Below are 16,134 nucleotides of genomic sequence, written 5' to 3' on the forward strand. Positions count from 1 at the left end.
TAAATTTTAATTCTAAGTTATCATTCATAAGGGACCTTGTTAGTAGGTCAATGTATAATTAAGCTAGATATTATGTAATGTGCTGCCTGTCCCTTTACCTCTGAGTTTTGGAGAACGTTTTTTTTCAGGTTAGAGTAATCAAACAATATCTTTTCAGCATCTACTAAGTGAAGGCACAGAACTCAGGTACTGTAGAGGACAAAATGAGGAATTGGACAAGATTCTTTCCCAAATGAGCTTCCTCTCCAGCAGGGGTTGGGGCGGGAGTTTAAAAGACGTACATATAACAATGATGCAAGGTGGCAATAGCCAGTTCCAAGACCTGGGCCTCTGGGAACTGAGGCGAGAACACTTGACTTTCCTTTGCTCTTTCCCTTTCCTCCCACAGTCTCTTTTCTCTTCTTTTCTTTAAAAAAATGGGTTTTCCATTATTTTGCTATATATTAACTTTTTCAAAACTTTTTCAAAAGCCAAGAGCATTAGCATTTATTCTATTCTGAATGGCCCATTCTGAACTTTTATTCCAAGAAAAAAATACAGTCTATAAATAATTTATTAATATTTTGATTTTTACTGCTTTTTTTTTTAAAGGTAGGAAGACCGGATGCATCCTATACCTGGCAAGTAGAATGACCTGTTCAGAAAAACCCAAATGTATAAGATAATGTAATAAATGTAATAGCAGGAAAGTATGTCATTTACATATTATGAAGTACTGTTAATTTTTTTATGTTAAATGGCAGTTTAATAGCTATTCAAATCGAGTTAAAGTAAAATTCCTTTTTAAAAAATTCACATGTACATATTACTGAATTCTATGGTACATTAGTAGTTCTTTGTATATTAAATAAATATAAAATCACTAACGTGTCTGTTTTCCATCATTTCTACCACAAACATGCCACTTTCTAATTGACAAAGGATACTTCTTTCAATTTGCTTTTGAATTTACAATATAATAATTGACTTTTTGAAAAAAATCTGTAATTCATTCCTTTGTTTAGTAAACACCTATAACTTCTGCATAGATTTTTTTATTGTGGTAATATATAATAAACTATTATCATAACCATTTTAAAGTGTACAGTTCAGTAGCATTAAATACATTCCCATTATTGTGTAGCCATCACCCCCATCCATCATGAGAACTTTTTTCGTCTTCCCCAAACTAAACTCTATACCCATTAAACACTGACTCTCCATTCTGCTCTTCTCCCAGGTCCTTCATGAGCACTGTCCCACTTTCTGCCTCCTCTAAGCACCTCACCTAAGTGGAATTGTATAGCACTTGACCTTTTGTGACTGGCTTATTTTACTTAGCACAATGTCCTTAAGTTTCATCCATTTTGTAGCTTGTGTTGGAATTTCTTTTTAAGGTTAAAGACTATTCCATTGTGCGTGTGTGTGTATTACATTTTGTTTATTCACTCATCCATCCATGGACACCTGGGAGATGGGTTGCCTCCACCTCTGGGCCATTGTCAATAATGCTGCTATAAACATGAGTGCACTTCATTGTTTCTTTTTAAAATTGACACAACAGGGCTCTCTGAACGAGGCCACACATATTTTATGGAAAATACCCGATGTCTTTGGCTGACCCTTAACCTCATAATTTGAACCTTGATGCAATATAATAATCAGAGGGTCATTTGCCAGTATATGTCACTAAAGGTTACATTGGAAATATATTTATAATCAGCCTTTCCAGTTATGAAAAAGAATATAATGAGAGGGGACTCAAAACCATTAAAGCATTTTCTACCCAGTCTTGATACTCTATTTGACAGAAAGGCTTGTCAGACAAAGAGGGGTCAGAGGCAGCCAGTTGAACATAATCGACTCCATATGAAGATAAAGCCTCTCCTATCAAAAGTGAGGGCCATAAAAAAAAAAGACACTATTGATAGAATCTTCCTTAATGTGCAGAAGTCTCAGATAAGTACAGCCTATTCAACCATATATTTGATGTATTTGCCAGAGAAGATGCCAAAAAATAAGTTAGAAAGGGAACCTGACTATTTTATAACCAATGAGCTATGGAAAACTTGCAGAGTGAGGAGCAGGGTGGGTGGCAAGTGGAAAGCCATGGCCTGGAAAAACCTCTGCGCCCAGGATCACCTGGATTCCAACCCCCACTGCTGTATTTCCTAGGTGTGGGACTTCAGACGACACCTTTAACCTCTCTAAACCTCAGGATCTTTACCTTCAACTAATAATAGTTTTTGTCTTATTATAGGGTAGTTGTGAGAACTACAGTACATAATCCATAATAAGCATCAACAAATGGTAGTGTTGATTATAAAATAATATTATTATCAAGTATCTGACTCAGAGTTGGCTCTCAAAAATGTTTCCTGCTTTCCTTTACCTAATTGGACCAACATTCTTGGGAGTTTGTTGTGTAAAGAAAAGCTTTCTTTTTTTTTTTTTTTAAAGATCTTATTTATTGGGGCGTCTGAGTGGCTCAGTCAGTTAAGTGTCTGCCTTCAGCTCAGGTCATGATCCCAGTGTCCTGGGATCTGGGATTGAGTCTCGCATGGGGCTCCCTGCTCAGCAGGGAGCCTGCTTCTCCCTCTCCCTCTGCCTGCCGCTCCCCCTGCTTGTGCTCTCTCCCTCTCTGTCAAATAAATAAATAAAATCTTTAAATAAAAAAAAGATCTTATTTACTTATTTGAAAGAGAGAGAGCAAGAGCAGGGGGAGAGGCAAAAGCAGACTCCCCACTGAGCAGGGAGCCTGATGTGAGGCTCCATGCAGGACTCAATCCCAGGACCCTGGGATCATGACCTGAGCCAAAGGCAGACGCTTAACTGACTGAGCCACCCAGGTGCCCCAAAGAGAAGGTTTCTTTAGACCAATAATATTCTAATTTTTTGCTCTCAAACTTCCTAAAAGGAATCTGAAAAAGTTATATATGCTCTTGCATGTGATTTTTCAACATAAGCTTTCAAATAGCAAAATTTTATTTTCCCATGTATTGTAAATATTAGCATTTAAAAATACAAAGTTTTCATCCCTCTTTAAAATGTACCCAATGGAATCTAAATACCATGGCAATTTGATACCCAGCATCATCCACTTAAACAAAGATACGAACAAGTTTTTCTTTAACAGTGAGAAATCTTATTTCTTTCCATTTTCTCCTTAAATTCTGATTTTCATTCTCCTTTTATCAGAGAATTTTATCTTAATGTAATATATTTTTATGCTTAAGCATCTTTTTAAAAAAGATTTTATTTATTTATTAGAGAGAGAGAACGAGTGTGGGGAGGGGCAGAGGGAGAAGCAGCCTCCCTGATGTGGAGCTTGATTCAAGGCCCTTGGCTTGGGATCCTGACCTGAGCCAAAGACAGACACTTAACCAAATGAGCCACCCAGGTGCCCTATGTTTAAGCATCTTTTACTGATCAATAAAATGTTAGCATTTTTAGATTTTAAAAATTAACAATCTCCCCAGACACAAAAATCTAGGTATCAAATATTCATTCTCAATTGAGTTATTGCCTGTAATTATTTGTACATATTGATCAAAATAACATAAATATATTATAAATTTCTATGACCATTAAACATATAAAATTTTTAACAGAAATAGATCTCTTAATGAGAAGGAAGAGCTTTCCCCCCTAATAAGTTAATGTATTCATTGATAAAATTCTTTCCTAGAATAAGATAGGATTCAGCATCCATACTACCCCTATTTTTTATTTTTATAGACGCAAGGGCTAGGAAACATGCTGGCATGAATGCACTGGGGGTTGGAATGCTTTTTCCCTCAGGGAGGTCTTGCCTGGTGATAGGACCTAAAGTAGTTCCTCTGTACTACACTGTACTACACTGAGTAATGTATAGAATTGTTGAATCACTATATTGTAAACCTGAAACTAATATAATCCGGTATGTTAATTATACTGGAATTAAAATTAAAACTAAAAAAAATTATTAAATAAAGTAGTTCCTCTGTACCTTCAGTAGCCCTTTACTGGGTTCTGTAATCATCATGACATTATGACACTTGTCACTATCTGCAGATGTCTTGTTTGGGAACATACGCATTGTTTGTGTCTGCTAGAACATCAGTTTCTGTGAGAGGGACGTTTTCTATCTTGCTCCATTGACATGCAGTAGGCACTGGGATATAAATTCTTCTTGGAGGAATGAATAAACGAAACGCTCCTCTGAGAGGATCATTCATTTATGGAGCAGCCCTGGAAAGCCATTCTTTCTCTCTTATCATCAAACCAAGATCCTCCCAGCACCACAGAGGAAGAGGAATCTCCACACAGGTGGAGGGGCCTACTCTTATACCTTGAGCTTCTCCTTGTGGAACAACTGATATTCGGCTGCAACAATTAAACTCAGCTCAAAGTAACAACTGGAATGGAAGACTAGAAAATCTGGGATATTTTCAGGCTGGGATCTTCCATGGTTGGAGATTATGGGGACACTTTTCAGTAGGGGTGGTGTTGGAGGAATACCTGCATTTAGCTGGCTTTCCACACACATGCTAAAGCCCTGCAGTATGCAGGACAATCCTGCCAAGCAAAGAACTCTGCATTTTCTGGCCCACCCAGGACTGTGCTTCCACATGGCATGTTAGGTTCTTATACCCAGGAGCACTCTCAAGCTAGAGCAGACAACGTGAGTCCCCATTCCTGTCTAAAGTCTGTTTTCTGAGTTCAGGTTTTCTGACCGAGCACGTCTCTTCCCAAATGCCCATCAGAAAGAATGCCCACTGCATCTGGTGCTACCCACCCTGTCCAAACAGTACAACACAACACAACACGACACTGGAGGGCCATGATTCCTAACAGAGACAGGTGACTCTTTAAAACTATTATTACACCGGAATTGGGTAAGGTGGGGAATGTGCTGCAGGAAGGGGAAATGAATCTATGCTGACCTAGGAAAGGCCAGCTAGTACTGTGTTGGATGAAATAGATTTAAAATATCTGCTGTTCTGTAACCCAATGCATTTCAGTTTACTGTGGCCTTGTAAGCACTCATACAACCAAACAGCAAGAACATGGACTTTCCAGCTATGAGGCTTGTGACATGTTTCCTGAAACACTCCCTCAGTCTGTTCATAGTATTTTTCTCCCTCCAATTAATCCAAATGGCCAGGTATTTTGTAAATTGTCTTTGAGAATTGATTTAATTTTTATAGGCTCTTTGCCACATAAAGGCATGCAAGATTGTTTTGGCTGAGATTAGGCAGAGCTGCAGAAGAAAGATACCTCTTCCTAGAATTTGTGTTACAAAAATTCTAACCTTGAGGTTGAGAGGTGCATATTAGCAGAAAGATTGCAGAATCTTGCACAAATTCACTTCAGGTAACCAGAAACAAACAAACGTTGACTTTATTGAACAGCAAGAAATAGTGTTTGATATATTTCATTCAGAGTTGACATCTTATTCTTTACAATCCCAGACCTATCAACAAGAAATACACTGAACATCTACTACGTGCTCAATAAACAGTTGTTGATTCAAAAGGCTGCTTGTTGCATGTACATTAGTACATTTTATTTTATTTTTTAAAGATTTTATTTATTTATATATGTTTTTTGAAAGGGGGAGTAAAAGGCGAAAGATTTATGCGATCTGAACCAGAGTAGGGGTACAGGACAGAGGGAGAGGAGGGAGAGAATCTCAAGCAGACTCCATGCTCAGGTCAGAGCCTACACAGGGCTTGATCGCACAACCTGGGGATCATGACCTGAGCTGAAACCAAGAGTTGGAGGTTTAACCAACTGAGCCACCCAGGCGCCCCTTAAAGATTTTATTTTTAAGTAATCTCTACACCTAACATGGGGCTCTAACCTACAACTCCTACATCAAGAGTTGCATGGTCTACTGACTGAGCCAGCCAGGCGCCCTTAGTACATTTTAAACTCATTATCAAATAGCTCTTACTCACCAGTGTTTACATTATAAACATTTCACAGTAAGTGAAAATTTTAGTATTAAAAACTTCAAAATGGCTGGCTGTCATTAATCAAGTAAAAAAGCTGTTTGACTCGCTCCCGCTACCCGCTTTCACTGAAGATGGGGGAAAACGGAAATGCACATCTCCTGACAGCATGACCCCCTTAGTTGTAGGAAACGTACCTCAAATAACAGGGCTTTGTTTGTTTTTGGATTTCACGAACATGTGGGGACTGTTCAGGCTCCCCTTAGTATTGAATGGCGCGGTGGACTCGGAAACTTTCTAACCCGAGCGGCCTCTTTCAGCCAACGCACCAAAATCCAGGACTTAGGTTGTGAGCTTTGAAAACGGGCTTACAAACGCCGCAGCTCTGGAAGTCTGGCGCCTTCCCGCAGCACGCGCCCTGCCCAACCTGCAGCTCTGCGCGCTCCTGGGACTCCAGGGGACCGCGCGCGGGCCAACGACACCGGGCAGGAAGGGGCGGAGCCGGCGCAGCGGTGGCGGGAAAAGAGGCGCGCAGAACGGCACGCACCCCCCTAGCCCGCCGCCAGCCGCCCTCCGCGTCTCAGAGCCCAGAGCGGCGCCCGCGCAATGCCCGCCCCCGGCTCCGAGCTGCAGCGCCCGCCGTCGCCGTCGCCGTCGCCGCCCGCCGCGCAGAAACCGGGCTCCGAGCCGCAGCCGCCACCTCACGGGGAGCTGCAGTACCTGGGGCAGATCGAACATATCCTGCGCTGCGGGGTCCGGAAGGATGACCGCACCGGCACGGGCACGCTCTCAGTGTTCGGCATGCAGGCGCGCTACAGCCTGAGAGGTGACCCCCGCGCGCCCCGGGGAGGGCGCGTGCGCCCGGGTGGGCTCCAAGCGGCCGCTGGGCGGGGAAGGCGCCTGGGAACGGCTGGGCTTTGCCATCAACCCTTGGTCCTAACCTGGATCCTGGGCGCTCCTTAGCCCCGCTTTGAAGACGCCAAAACAGAGGCTCGGGTTAGAGAAATGATTTGCGTAACGGCACGCGGACAGGAGTGACAGAAGTGGGAGGTGAAACCAGGTCCGTTGGGTCCGAGTCCTGTGCTCACCTGGTCGTGCTGTTTGCCCCAGAGCGGCCACGGTCTGGTAGTGTTTGCCTTATACTAGAGAGTGTGAGAGTATCTGTCTGGGCTTGACCACGGACTTGGCTAGAAGTTCCCCTTTTTGGCTCCTCCTCCTCTCTCCCCCTTCTAGTCCTTCGGTTTGGCAAAGTTATTTAAAAATTGGAGCGAAGGAATAAGGGCGGGTCAACAGCGGCGGGAGGAGAGAGCGCGAACGGAGAGGCTGGGCAAGAACTTGTGGTTCCTGACAATTTTTCCGTCGGGTCCGCACGAACCAGCTTTCCTCTTAAACCTTGAAACAGGAACGCGAGAGTCCGAGTAGTAGTTCTTATTCGTCTTTTCCGTTAAAACAGGATGGCTCCGGAGAAGTTTCTCTTGGCGGTTGTTAGAGTCAGGCTTTCGGGGCACAAAGAGACGGGTGTGGGGGCGGTGCACGAGACAAATATCCTGAGCACACGTATGGGGGTGGTTTTGAGTAGGGAGACGCACTATTAGTAAGGCTGATTCACTGTGGTGAGCAGGGGGAAGACGCACTATTAGTAAGGCTGATTCACTGTGGTGAGCAGGGGGAGGACCCTCAACCCCACACCCATTTTAGAGACTGGAAGGTACCCAGGCTGCAGGGTAGACAGGGATCCACCGTCGTGCAGCTCCACACAGTGGCCTCCGATGTAGAATTTGTGTTACAAATTCTCGTTTTTACTCCAGCCCATCAGCTTAGAACGTGGGCAGTTTACCTCTCTGGTCTTCAGCTTCCTCGTGTGCTTAAAATAGAGGAAATCATGCTCAGTGACAGTACCGATAAAAGTAGGTGCTTGAAAAATCTCTCCTTGTTACATGAATATCAACTATATAACTGATAAGGTGAACTGAATAGGTACTGAATTTAGAGATAAGCTTTTACATTTTGATCTTCTCTGTTGCCTGATGCAAACTTATATATTCCCTCCTGGTGCCTGTAAAATGGAGATCTTAAGGATGCCTCAAGGAAGGTTGTTTTGAGGATTCAATAAGGTCATGCATATAGGTATTTAAACGGGTACTATTTTTGGTACATTTAAATAATAGAGGTTAATTTGCTTTGCAAATAATTAAAAACTATCCCTTAGCTTTGGTTAGTGTGATATCTACTACACCCAGACCTGAGCAAGTTTTTCCTGGCAGGATAATCAGGGAATAGCTCTGGGAGCCTTCAGCCTTTGTCCTAGGGCGCCCTTTGTGTGTTGTCTTCACACCTCTGTGAAGGAATCACACTAACTGGGAAGCGGATGGTAGCTCTTTTCCTGTCCACATAGGCATCCCTGCCTGGCCAGTGCCCCATTTCACCACGTGGGTGGAATTCCTGTGGTGGTCAAGGGATTGAGGAGGGCAGTCTTAGTCTGAATTGTGTCACTGACTTGGACTGTAGCCTGGGAGCTCCACCCCGTTCTGGGGCGCCCGTGTGATCAGAGTCACAGTTTTCTAGTTGGTCCTGTGGTTACGCAAGGGCCTTATGTCCCGGAGGCAGTCCTCCTCCACAGAGAAAGCTGGATGATGTGTTCTGTTTTCCCATCTTGAAATTATCGGGCAAACTGTTTTTCAGATGAATTTCCTCTGCTGACAACCAAACGTGTATTCTGGAAGGGTGTTTTGGAGGAGTTGCTGTGGTTTATCAAGGTAAGGAAGCTGCTGCTGTTGGAAATCAGCAGTCTGTTCTCAGCCCAGCACTGGGGAGATCCTTTTAAAAGTCCGATTATGTCACTTCTCACCTACAGCCCTAGTGGATCGCATTTCACTCAGTAAGATCCCACTCACCTGGGGCCGCATCCCAGCTCTGGCTTCAGTGAAGTGCCGCTCACTCTATTTCACCCACCTGGCCTCCTTGCTGATCTTTGAGTACATCAGGACATTCCCACCCAGGGTTCTGGCGCTTGCTAGTCCTGTTTCCTGGAACCTTCTTCCCCAACATGTAGCTCATGACTCACTCCCTCACCTCCTTCAAGTCCCTGCTGAATGAGCCTTCCCTAACCTCTCGATCTAAGACTGTGATTACCCCCCCCACACACACACATACATCCCTCCCACCCTCCTTTGTTTTCTCCATAGAGAAACATCATCAGCTGATAGATAATGTCTGCCCTCTCCCTTTCCCCATACAAGGGAGGGAAGGTAGACAACAAATAAACAAGTAAAACGTATTAGAAGCTCCATGAGGGCAGAGAATTTGTTTTTTCCTAATCACATTTGTATCCCCTGGGCCTAGAACACAGCCTGCCATATAGTAGGTACTCAACCTAGATTGATCATTGACTATAAATCCCGGCCATGTTTTCATATTGGTATAAGCTAGAAGGATCTCTTGAGTAACAAGCTATACCTCTTCCAAAGAGCCAAGTAGGTACCTCTGGCAAAGGCTAAAGTGCTGTGATGATGGACAGCTTCCTCTCACTCTGTCTCCTGCTCCAGACTAATGATATTCTCGCCAGTGCTGTTCAGAGGGTACCTGAGGAGATGGGCTCAGTTCTGGGTCATGTAGAAGCTGGGATCCCTTCTGCAAAGCACTCAGTGTGGCGTGTCTGGTCTTGGGCCAAACCAGACCCAAGACTTCTTACTGCATTTTAGAAAGAGTTTATTTCGATTTGGATCCAGTCCGGTCTTCCTTACTTTACGTATTCTCGAGGTGTTTTCTTCTGTGTTGTCTCACCTCAGCTGGCAGTGAGTGCCTAGTTCCAGGTGCATCATCAGAAATATCAGAAGAGGCCGTTTGTAAACCAGCCAGAGCCCAATCGAATTGAAGGGGAGGCATTAGAAGCAGTTTGGGAGGGAGCATCTGGGTGGCTCAGTGGGTTAAGCATCCAACACATGATCTCAGCTCAGGTCTTGATCTCAGGGTCGTGAGTTCAAGCCCAGCGCTGAGCTCCACCTGGGCATGGAGCCTACTTTTTTGTTGTTTTTTTTTTTTTTTGAGATTTTATTATTTGAGAGAAAGAGAGAGCATGAGCAGAGGGCAGGGGCAGAGGGAGAGGGACAAGCAGACTCCCCAGTGAGCGGGGAGCCCGATGTGGGGCTTGATCCCAGGACCCTGGGATCATGACCTGAGCCGAAGGCAGATACTTAACTGACTGAGCCACCCAGGTGCCCCCATGGAACCTACTTTAAAAAAAAAAAAAGCAGCAACAGCAATATGGGAAAAATTGAAAAATGACTTATGGAGGTGAAAAAGAGTACAAACTCAAAAACAAGGGAGGAAACGAGATGCTCAGAAATAAAATGCATTCACTGGTTTTATCTTAATTTAGCTTGAGTTCAGGAGTCTAAGTACTCTTTACCAGGAACATGCCAGACTCACCTCTGATAGATTTGCTCCCTGGGTGACTGGATGAAACACAGGAGCCAGGATGAACCCGCACTGCAGCCGGCATCTGTGGGCAAGATGGAGACGTGGGGTCTGTGCCGAGGTTAGGATCTGTCAAGCACTGAGCACTTTGCTTATGTTTTCTAACCCTCACAGTAGATGTGTGGGGATGCGGCTGTGCTCTTCCGTGGGTGGGGGCAGGGAGCTGTCAGAGGAGAAGGGGGATGGAGGGCAGGCATGGTGTGTGTGGCAGCGCGTCATACACAGAGGCCACTGAGGTCTGTCTTTGACCTGAATGCACGATCAGGACACACGTTAGGATGATATGGGCCAAATCTAATGAGATGACGTAGAAGTAATAAACATTAGCTTGTACTTGGAAAAAAAACAAAGCCCCACCTTAACTGCAAATACAGGTTGGGGAGAACAACCTGACAGTGGCACATATGAGATAATGTGACTGATTGATTTGTAAGAAAAGCTGATACTGATTAGGCCAGTTAGTGAAATATCCTATGTGCCAGGTCTAAGATCCATTGAACAGATTGCAGGTGAGACATTAAATGCATTTTGGGGGATCACACACATGAAACACCTTTGGTTATAAAACACAAAACTGTTAGGTGAGGTGGGAACAATGAAAGGACTTGGAGGTGTTTAATCTAGAACATTTAGTTGAGGGGAAGAATCACCTGTCCTGGAAGTGATTCCAGGAGCCTGTCCTGGGGGCCCTCAAAAAGTCTGGGCTGGGACTGGCCCTTAAAGACGGGACACGCCATGCAGGACATGCTGAGTGCAGACAGGTATGTTAGCACAGGCCCGAGGCACAGTTGGTGGGCGGCTCTTGGGGTGGCACCTTCACCTGGATGCCTGCCCTGCTGTCCTGTCTCTTGCAGGGATCTACAAACGCCAAGGAACTGTCTTCCAAGGGAGTGAAAATCTGGGATGCCAATGGGTCTCGAGACTTCTTGGACAGCCTGGGATTCTCCAACAGAGAAGAAGGGGATTTAGGCCCAGTTTATGGCTTTCAGTGGAGGCATTTTGGGGCAGAATACAAAGATAAGGATTCAGGTGAGAAAACAGAGCGATGCCTCAGATTTTCTGAGCACTCACTGTAGCATAAGTTGGCCCCATTGTTTCAAGTGAAGTTGGGGGCATAAGAAGCCAGCGTCTGGGGAGTTGATGTATAACTTTGACCTTGTGAGAGGCTGTTTCAGAGTCAGGTAGAGGTCAGATCACACTCTTGGTTGTTAGCATTTATTGGGTGCTTGGTACTTTCCATACCGTATTTCATTAGCAGGTAGTGACATGGTGGGTCGGTTCGTTGCTGTGTTGGCCATAGGAAGAGGCCCAGGGATTGCCTTGCAGTGGCTTGATCTCCCTTTTTAAGGCTGAGCCACCCTGCACACTTTAGGTGGTGCTCATGTGATAGCAGCTCTTGGGTTACCGTCTTCTCCCTGCCCTCCTGGGGTGGAAGAAGGTGAACCATCTTATTCCAGGACGTCCACCTTCCTCAGTCACTTGGTGGCATCATTTGCCCCCATCCTTTGAACCTTCCTGTCCTGCCTGTCCATAGGTCAAGGGTTGCAAAAGCAAATGCCGACTTCCTCAGTGTGTGTGTGTGTGTGTGTGTGTGTGTGTACGCATGTGTGCACGCATACATTGGAAGTACTAGCTTGCTGGCTAGACTGAAATCTTTGATAATTTTAGCACCTGTAGATTTATATAAGCACCACAACCAAAATACAGAACCATACTATCACAGTGCATCTTTTTTAATCTTTGCTATTACTTTTTCTGAAGCTACGATCATGACAGGACTTTCTTCCCCCCAAAATTAACTACTGGACTAGAACATAGTCTGACCCCAGTAAGTGGAGGTTTAACCAGAGGGGATATGAAGCTCCTCACTTCTCAGACTTCGCAGCTTCCAGTTCCATTTCAGAAGGAAGGCAAGGAATTAAAAGTCCAGAGACCAGAAATGGGAGAAAAGTACAACGTGGTGTGAGAGTTATAGTGATTTCTTGAGAGTTATAAATCAGTAGGTGTTTGCCTGCTAAATTGTAATTTTGGGTGGAAGCGTTGGGAGAATAGCATCTAGACCAGAGAAAGGAATCCACCGTCCTCTGTTAGTTGGAGTGTGTGTGGAATGGTGTCTTCTATTTAAGATCTGATACGTTCCATGGCAGCAGAGTGTGATGAGAATGGTTGATGGGTATAGAGACAATCCCGTGGGGACCAGTGGAAGAAACTGCTGGGACTGGAGAAAGTTCGCCAACAGGAAGGGGAGGGGTGGCACCATGACAGATCAGATATTTAAAGGACTATTTTGTAGAAAGGAAAGTAATTTTGTTATGGCTCCAGAGGATAGAACTCATCATCACCCCACGAGAGCAGAGGAATCTGTAGAATGCCTTGGATATCTTGGAGCATGACCACGGCGGGGGGGGGAGGCTGTGGTAGGACAGTGATGGATGGCCTCTAAGGCCATCTCACGAGATGCTGTGATTGACATGTGGGCGTGTCTTCTCTTGACAATTCCACAGATTATTCAGGTCAAGGAGTAGACCAACTGCAAAAGGTGATTGACATGATCAAAACCAACCCTGACGACAGAAGAATCATCCTGTGTGGCTGGAATCCAAAAGGTGAGAAGCATCCCAGTTACTCTCGTGTCCAAACTATACTACTAGCACAAAGGGAAGCCCAGTGGCTTTGCGTGGAGGCCACCAATAGAAGGCTGGACCCTGGGAACCACCCCCAGCCACATGGCTGGTGTGACCCTGGGCAAGTCACTCATGGCCCCATTTTTACCTTCAGATGATGGGGTTGGACGAAGATGATCTTAATGTGTGTTTTTATACTTCTTTTACTCCAAAGAGGGCTTTAAATTACCTATAAAAATATACCAAAGGTTTTAACAGTTTAAATTGGGGCAGATGAAGTTTCATATCTTCTCCACCTGGCTGTTAACATTTTAACAGTTATATCGTAAAATTAAACTCTACCAAGGTGTACTAAATATTACCCAGAGTGGAATGTTTGCTTTTCGAGTAGAGACTTTGAATACAGGAGGGTGTGCCTGGGATGCCGGTTTCCTGTGGCCCCTGGGAATGTATGAATTCCTCCTGCTTGTAGTTTGGTGCCACGAAGGCAGCACAAGTAATTTCGGCTGGATGAGTGTGGCTTTCACTGTGAAAATACATCTTCAGACATCTCATGTTAATGGATGGGTCACTGTAGGCGTGGTGCCGTCCCCAGGATTGGAATGGTCTGCTTTTGACCTGGAGGGCAGTGTGGGTCATGGGAGTCACTGGCCTGGTGGCCTGTTCTCGTGCTCTCCCCCGCAGGAGTTGGCTTCTGTTTCTCTCCTGTCTTGTGTGCGGCTGCATTCTTTAAAACCACCCACGCGCCTCATTTTCCTTTGTGCTGGCTCCTCAGATCTTCCTCTGATGGCCCTCCCTCCGTGCCATGCCCTCTGCCAGTTCTACGTGGTGAACGGTGAGCTGTCCTGTCAGCTATACCAGAGGTCGGGGGACATGGGCCTGGGTGTGCCCTTCAACATCGCCAGCTACGCTCTGCTCACCTACATGATCGCGCACATCACGGGCCTGAAGGTGGGCTGTGCCTGGGAGGGAACGGTGCCTACCGGCCTAAAGCACTGACCTCTTAGGTTATTTAACGTGGAAAAACTAATTGCAGAGAAGTCAGTGTCTGGTTAGTTCTAAAATGTGATCTGTGTAAGAAACGAAGCTGCTCACCTGGCAGCCTCCCAGGGAGCTTTCTTGTCTTTGCGGTCTGGATAAGCAAACAGGTTTCTGTGGGTTATTTTATAAGACAAGACAACTTTTGTGAACATCAGCTTTTCTCAGAAGCTATGCTGGTGAAATTGTTTTCTGAAAAGGCTTGGAATGTCTGCATAGTCTACATAATGTGCTTTCAAATGATGTGTCTGAAAGGAATTGAAACTAAAACATTTGCCATTTTGCTTGCTCCCACGGGATTTAGCCAGGTGACTTCATACATACTTTGGGAGATGCACATATTTACCTGAATCACATTGAGCCGCTGAAAATGCAGGTAAGAATGATACGTCACACTTCGGTACCTCCTCTTGATAAGCGGTTGCCTTCTAGAACATCCCTCATGTAACAGACCTGCTCTGCGCTGGGGCAGAGCTGAGATGCCCTGCTCCGACTGCAGGGACTGGCGGTGGGCAGGTGGGCAGGGACAAGGCAGACACAGCCACCACAGGCACTTCATGGGACCGCTACTGTGAGATGCTAAGCCAGTACAAGAGAGGGAGAGCCCATATTCGGACCAGTGGGTTTGGGAACCTTCCCAAAGGTAGCATTTCAACTCATTTTTAGTTCGAGAATTTAAATGGTGATGTTTTCCCTTCATATTATGTTAAATACCACACATAGGTATTAACTTTCAAAAGTCTGTCCAAATCCCATGTTACGCCAGCCAACAAGTGATTTGAAACAGCAATTAAAATACGAGTGTCTAATGCTCAGTGAGCCGAAGGCGGGGGGATTGAACCAAACCCTTTTAGCCCCTTCCAGATGAGATCCAGGTTTTGAAAGTTCCTCCTTTGTGGGAGCTTGGCTGCTTTTGTATAGAGGGCGACTTCGGGGTTTGTGCAGTTGCTTCTCCAGTTGTCTGTTCCACTTATGCTGGACAGAGTAATGTGAGGTTGGAGCCTGTGTCCACGTCCCCATTGCCACCATCTGTTCCTGCCAGGAACCCCGGCTTGCATCCCTCTCTGTTGTCAGCAGATGTCATCTTGCCTCACCCTCTGCCAGGGACAGTTGAGGTAGGGATTATGGGACTCAGATAACCATACTTGAGCGCCCACCTGGAGTTACAGATACAAAAGTGAAAGGCTGTGTCCTGTCCTTCATAAATTTACCAAGAGCTGTCAGTTATAAGATGAGCCACACGGCTCCTGACGCTCCTGACGCAGTGGGATGCCGCAAAAGATCCTTCAGTCTCTCTGTGTGGGAGAGAATCCGTCCGCTACATTCCAGGAGTGTTGTTGCCTAAGCAGGGGCAGGTGTCTGCACTATTACACTCCTGTGAAATATTTTGTTGATAAAATACTGTGTACTTGTTTCACAGGGAGAATTAAAGCAGGTTGTACAGATAATGACAAGATAATTTTCTCCTATTGTTTTTAGCTTCAGCGAGAACCAAGACCTTTCCCGAAGCTCAGAATCCTTCGAAAAGTTGAGACAATTGATGACTTCAAGGCTGAAGACTTTCAGATTGAGGGGTACAGTCCTCACCCGACTATTAAAATGGAAATGGCTGTTTAAAGTGCTTTTAAAGGAGGTATTTGAAGGATATTCCGCCTGTAGGGGGTTGGACTGAGTGCCCAGGTGAAAGCCCTAGAGGAAGAGGGAACTAGGTCAAAAATCTCTTGGCGAGCAGTTGTTATTAACTTGTAAGGATGTTGCCACTGGCAAACAGAAGCTTGCCTGTTCTCTTAGTAACAAAAGGCCTTGAGTTTGGTTAACTCACTGAGGACGTGTGAAAATGCCGAGATTGGGAATAAAGAAGTCAGGAGAATAAAAACTGGAATACTCTTAAAACGTGTATATGCATTTCAACCCCATTTTATGAAGGTCCGTGAATTTCAAGAATTACACATCAGCTCTTCCCCATATTTGAGCAAGCTGAATAACACCAGCATTCATAATAATGTACAGTTGTGGTTATGAACATTTAAAGTTACTTGCTTTATATATTGCTATAATAAAGGTGTGTTCTGCATTTGAGT

General features: G+C 44.9%; 1 protein-coding gene across 1 annotated transcript; it reads left to right on the forward strand.

Moving 5' to 3' along the window:
• The first annotated feature begins 6,453 nt into the window (after positions 1–6,453).
• Positions 6,454–16,132, forward strand: TYMS (thymidylate synthetase). Its single transcript, XM_028094504.2, has 7 exons — positions 6,454–6,741; positions 8,598–8,671; positions 11,246–11,420; positions 12,896–12,997; positions 13,791–13,966; positions 14,358–14,429; positions 15,533–16,132. Exons 1-7 carry the CDS (start codon positions 6,522–6,524, stop codon positions 15,668–15,670), a joined length of 957 nt encoding a protein of 318 aa, XP_027950305.1. The 5' UTR covers positions 6,454–6,521; the 3' UTR covers positions 15,671–16,132.
• The last annotated feature ends 2 nt before the right edge of the window (positions 16,133–16,134 follow it).

This window comes from Eumetopias jubatus, unplaced genomic scaffold, assembly GCF_037043125.1.
Source record: "Eumetopias jubatus isolate StellerSeaLion01/CBP00866 unplaced genomic scaffold, mEumJub1_p1.0 scaffold_16, whole genome shotgun sequence".
In the NCBI taxonomy this organism is placed as follows: Eukaryota; Metazoa; Chordata; class Mammalia; order Carnivora; family Otariidae; genus Eumetopias; species Eumetopias jubatus.

Coding starts and splice junctions, on each gene's coding strand:
- TYMS (XM_028094504.2), top strand. CDS start 6,522: ATGCCCGCCCCCGGCTCCGAGCTGCAGCGCCCGCCGTCGCCGTCGCCG. Junction 8,672..11,245: donor AGTTGCTGTGGTTTATCAAG/GTAAGGAAGCTG, acceptor TGTCTCTTGCAG/GGATCTACAAACGCCAAGGA. Junction 14,430..15,532: donor TTGAGCCGCTGAAAATGCAG/GTAAGAATGATA, acceptor TATTGTTTTTAG/CTTCAGCGAGAACCAAGACC.